General features: G+C 50.6%; 1 protein-coding gene across 1 annotated transcript in view; it reads right to left on the bottom strand.

The window, feature by feature from the left end:
* Nucleotides 1-160: 160 nt before the first annotated feature.
* The window catches only part of LOC308167955 (tectonic-3-like), a gene marked incomplete at both ends in the record, with an annotated part of 6,545 nt that continues 2,923 nt past the window's right edge, over nt 161-3,782 (bottom strand). Inside the window, 8 exons of the mRNA XM_080542434.1 lie at nt 161-409; nt 527-664; nt 789-936; nt 1,926-2,029; nt 2,184-2,279; nt 2,578-2,697; nt 3,017-3,055; nt 3,453-3,565. Of these exons, the coding sequence (XP_080398560.1) occupies nt 161-409; nt 527-664; nt 789-936; nt 1,926-2,029; nt 2,184-2,279; nt 2,578-2,697; nt 3,017-3,055; nt 3,453-3,565 (1,007 nt within the window). The remainder of the gene's footprint in view (nt 410-526; nt 665-788; nt 937-1,925; nt 2,030-2,183; nt 2,280-2,577; nt 2,698-3,016; nt 3,056-3,452; nt 3,566-3,782) is intronic.

Below are 3,782 nucleotides of genomic sequence, written 5' to 3'. Positions count from 1 at the left end.
CATCTGTATTCTAAAAATGTCCAAAAATAAATACAAGTCTGAAAATATGAGCCGTTTGATTCGAGTCCAAATGATGAAGAAAGACTGAAGAATCACTCTCTCTCTCTCTCTCTCTCTCTCACACACACAAAAAAACTAGAACCTTCTGAAACAGACCCTGTTAGCTCGTCAAGTCCAGTGTTGATGACATCATCAGTGCCAGCCACAGCGTGTACCATGTAGCCTGTATGATGTCACCAGCGTCAGTGACCATCTGGTCGTCTGTCTCCTTGGCCCCGCGCCCTCGGGAGAAGAACCCGAATGGAAACCTCCAATCAGGCTGCGGTACGCCCCAGGGGGCTTCTGGGTAAACCGTGGTGTCGACAAATGTCACCTCTGTTGTCACGGAGACAGAAGAGACGAGGGGACACTGCAGAGAGAGAGAGAGAGAAGAGAGGGTGGTTGAGACAGAGGAGGAGGATGATGAGAGAGAGGAGGAGAAAGGAGACAGATGTTGAGACGTGAGATGGGAGAACAGGAGGCGTACCTTGACCTTCTGACACAGGAAGTGGAACCTGGCTCCCAGGATGTGGTTCTGAGGCAGAGCCAGGAGGCCAAGCCGAGCCCAGAGAACCTGGATCTGCAGGGAGAGAGGGAGGAGGCAGCCGGACACACAATCCTCCTCCTGAGAGAGGTAGGGGAAGGGGGGAGGAGAGAGAGACTTCCATTATTATTAATGATGAGTGATGACTGACTTCTGACCTGCTAGGACTAGGTTTAGGGTTAGGGCTAGGTTTAGGGTGACTGACCTCTGGGGTTCTAGGACACTCTTCTGTGATGACCCTGCTCCAGTCTGGTGAGGAGCCTGTGGTCATGGCGACCAGCTCAGGTGTGGCCACGCCCCGCAGGACCCCATAGAGCTGAGAACGAACCTCCGAGCAGCGAGGAGAGAGAGAGCTAGAGAGGGAGGGAGGGAGACAGAGATACCCGTTGAGCCTTTAAAGGGTCTGGAAAGTCAACATTAAAAAAATCTAATTGTGTTTTCTGTCAAAGTTGAGTATCATTTTAAACTTCCACTAAAATATTAACAAAAAAACATCAATAAGTAAGTGATAAAACAGCTTTCTGATTGACAGCTCCCTTTCAACACCTCCTACAAAGAAACTCACATGGCTAGCTACACTATACACTCTAGCTACAGTTATAGACCAGCTACAGACAGCTAGCTACTTACTAGCTACAACAGACCTGCTACAGACTAGCTACAGACAGCTAGCTACAGACCTGCTACAGGCAGCTAGCTAGTTACAGACGGCTAGCAGGGAGAATCTGTGTCATTCAGCCGTACATGCAGGAACCTTCTGACTCTAGTTTAGGAGAAGAGACAGAAGTCCCACCTCAACTACAGATAACCCTGACCCTGACCCAGAGGACCACCTCAACTACAGATAACCCTAACCCAGAGGACCACCTCAACCACAGATAGCCCTGACCCTAACCCAGAGGACCACCTCAACCACAGAATGTTGAGTCTAGCCTGTTTATCAGATCCACCATCCCCTAGCAGAGGGATTGGATGCTATGATTAGCTAACTAATAAGCTAGTTAGCTAGTACCCCTAGTAACCCTAACTAATAAGCTAGTTAGCTAGTACCCCTAGTAACCCTAACTAATAAGCTAGTTAGCTAGTACCCCTAACTAATAAGCTAATTAGCTAGTACAGTAGCATGATGTTTGGAATGTAGAGAGATAATGAAGCAGAGACAGCTTTCTGATTGGTGCAGACATGAGCAGAGAAACATGATGGAAGGTTCCTCCCTGCGTTGGCCCCGCCCATCTAGGCACAGAGATTTAATGTGAAAGAAAATGGGGAAATGACCCAAAGGACCCCAGGTGTATGCTGGGTAGTGTAGGACCCCCAGGTGTATGCTGGGTAGTGTAGTCACCTGAAGGAGCAGCCAGTGAGGGTGTTGTGTGTGAAGAGGACAGGGATCCGGGAGGCAAAGTCAGCAGAACACTCTCCCCCCAGAGACACGCCCATTACAGTCAGCTGACCCATGGTCAAGGAGCAGAGACACACGATTGGTGGTGCAGAAGCCCCTCCCCCCCTCTACATGACTCTGGCCTCCATCCTGTCCTGGCCTCTACATGACTCTGGCCTCCATCCTGTCCTGGCCTCTACAGTTCTTAAACCGGAAGGATACAGGCTGGACCTCGCCACCAAACCCACCAATGACAGGAGCCCCCACGGCCAGGCCAGCCAATGGGGACGGAGCAGAAGAAGGAGGAGGTGTGGCCAACTGTGGGACAGAAGTGACATCACATCAGCTGAGCTCATAGACAGGTGAGACAGAGAGAGAGAGGGAGGGAGTGAGGGAGAGAGGAAGGGAAGGGAGATAGGTTGAGAGAGGGAGAGAAGGAGGAAGGGATGGTGGGAGGGAAAGAGGAAAGGAGAGAGGGAGGGAAGGAGGGAGGGAAGGAAAGAGGGAGGGAAGGAGGGTGGGAGGGAGGGAAGGAGGGTGGGAGGAAAGGAAGAACCTGGAAGTGGACAGTGTGGGTCAGGGTTAGGGTCAGGGTTAAAGGTTAGGGTCAAGGTACCTGGTAGTGGACAGCGTGGGTTTGGGTCAGCCGGGACTCTGACACACTGTCTGACAGAAGCACATTGACTGTTACCATGGTGATCTCCCCTCTGCCAGTGTAGGTGATGACGTAGTCCACCTGGAGGAGAGAGACGTTACACAACCCAACTACACACCAAACACACAACAACACACAACAATACACAACACACAACAATACACAAAAGGGATGTATTGGGGTCTGGGGTCAGGGTAGGTACAGGGGTCAGGGGTGACAGATGGTCCAATCACAGACCTGGGACACCACGTTGAAACAGGAGCCATTTTGTTCACTGGGCTCTGGCCAATCAGACAGAGGCATGACCGGGACCTGCTGTAGCATAGGAGGAAGGTACCTTAGAGAGAGAGAGTGAGTGAGTGAGTGAGTGAGTGAGTGAGTGAGTGTGTTTTAGACTTACCAGGCTGTCAGGCTCCGTCTCAGTCTCAGGAACAGGAAGCTGCAACAACAACACACTGGTTACACACACACCTCAGCCTCGTAGAGTGTGTGTGTGTGTGTGTGTGTGTGTGTGTGTGTGTGTGTGGAAGTCTGGGCCATGTATATAAATGCACCATGAGGGGTCTGAGAATTGCTGCAATGACTAAAAGAAAGGCCAAACAGGTTGCCAAATTTTGCTCTGTCTCAGCTATTATTGGCAGCTTGGCCGTGTGGAGAAGGAGGTGTTATGTGTATCCTTAAGTGTTCAGTGCTGCTTAGCCCCGAAATATTTGATTCCCTGTTTGTATAATATAATTTGTGGAACCAAATAAAGTATTCAAATGTGTTACCTTGGTGAGGCTGAGAGGTGTGTGTGTGTGTGTGTGTGTGTGTGTGTGTGTGTGTGTGTGTGTTACCTTGGTGATGCTGAGGTTAGTGTAGTAGGACCGGGCATTCAGGCTGGGGTCAGAGGTGCAGGTCTGGGAGGCCAAAGGTCGAGAGCAGGACAGAGACACAGAGCGCAGGAACCCTGACAACACACAACACACAACCCCACCTTTAACCCTAACACAACCTCACCTTTAACCCTAACACAACCACACCATTAACCCTAACAACAAAGGTGTGGTTGAGTTAGGGTTAAAGGCCCTCAGGATTAGCAAAGACCCAAGCCACCCAAATCAGAAACCGTTCAAACTACTGCCGTCGGGGAAACAGTACCGTAGCCTCAGGGCTAAAAGCCAGAG

The sequence above is a fragment of the Nansenia antarctica genome (genome assembly GCF_963989245.1).
Source record: "Nansenia antarctica genome assembly, chromosome: 11".
Classification (NCBI taxonomy): domain Eukaryota; kingdom Metazoa; phylum Chordata; class Actinopteri; order Argentiniformes; family Microstomatidae; genus Nansenia; species Nansenia antarctica.
Note: the sequence above shows the minus strand (reverse complement) of the source record. Positions and strands in the feature narration are given on the sequence as shown.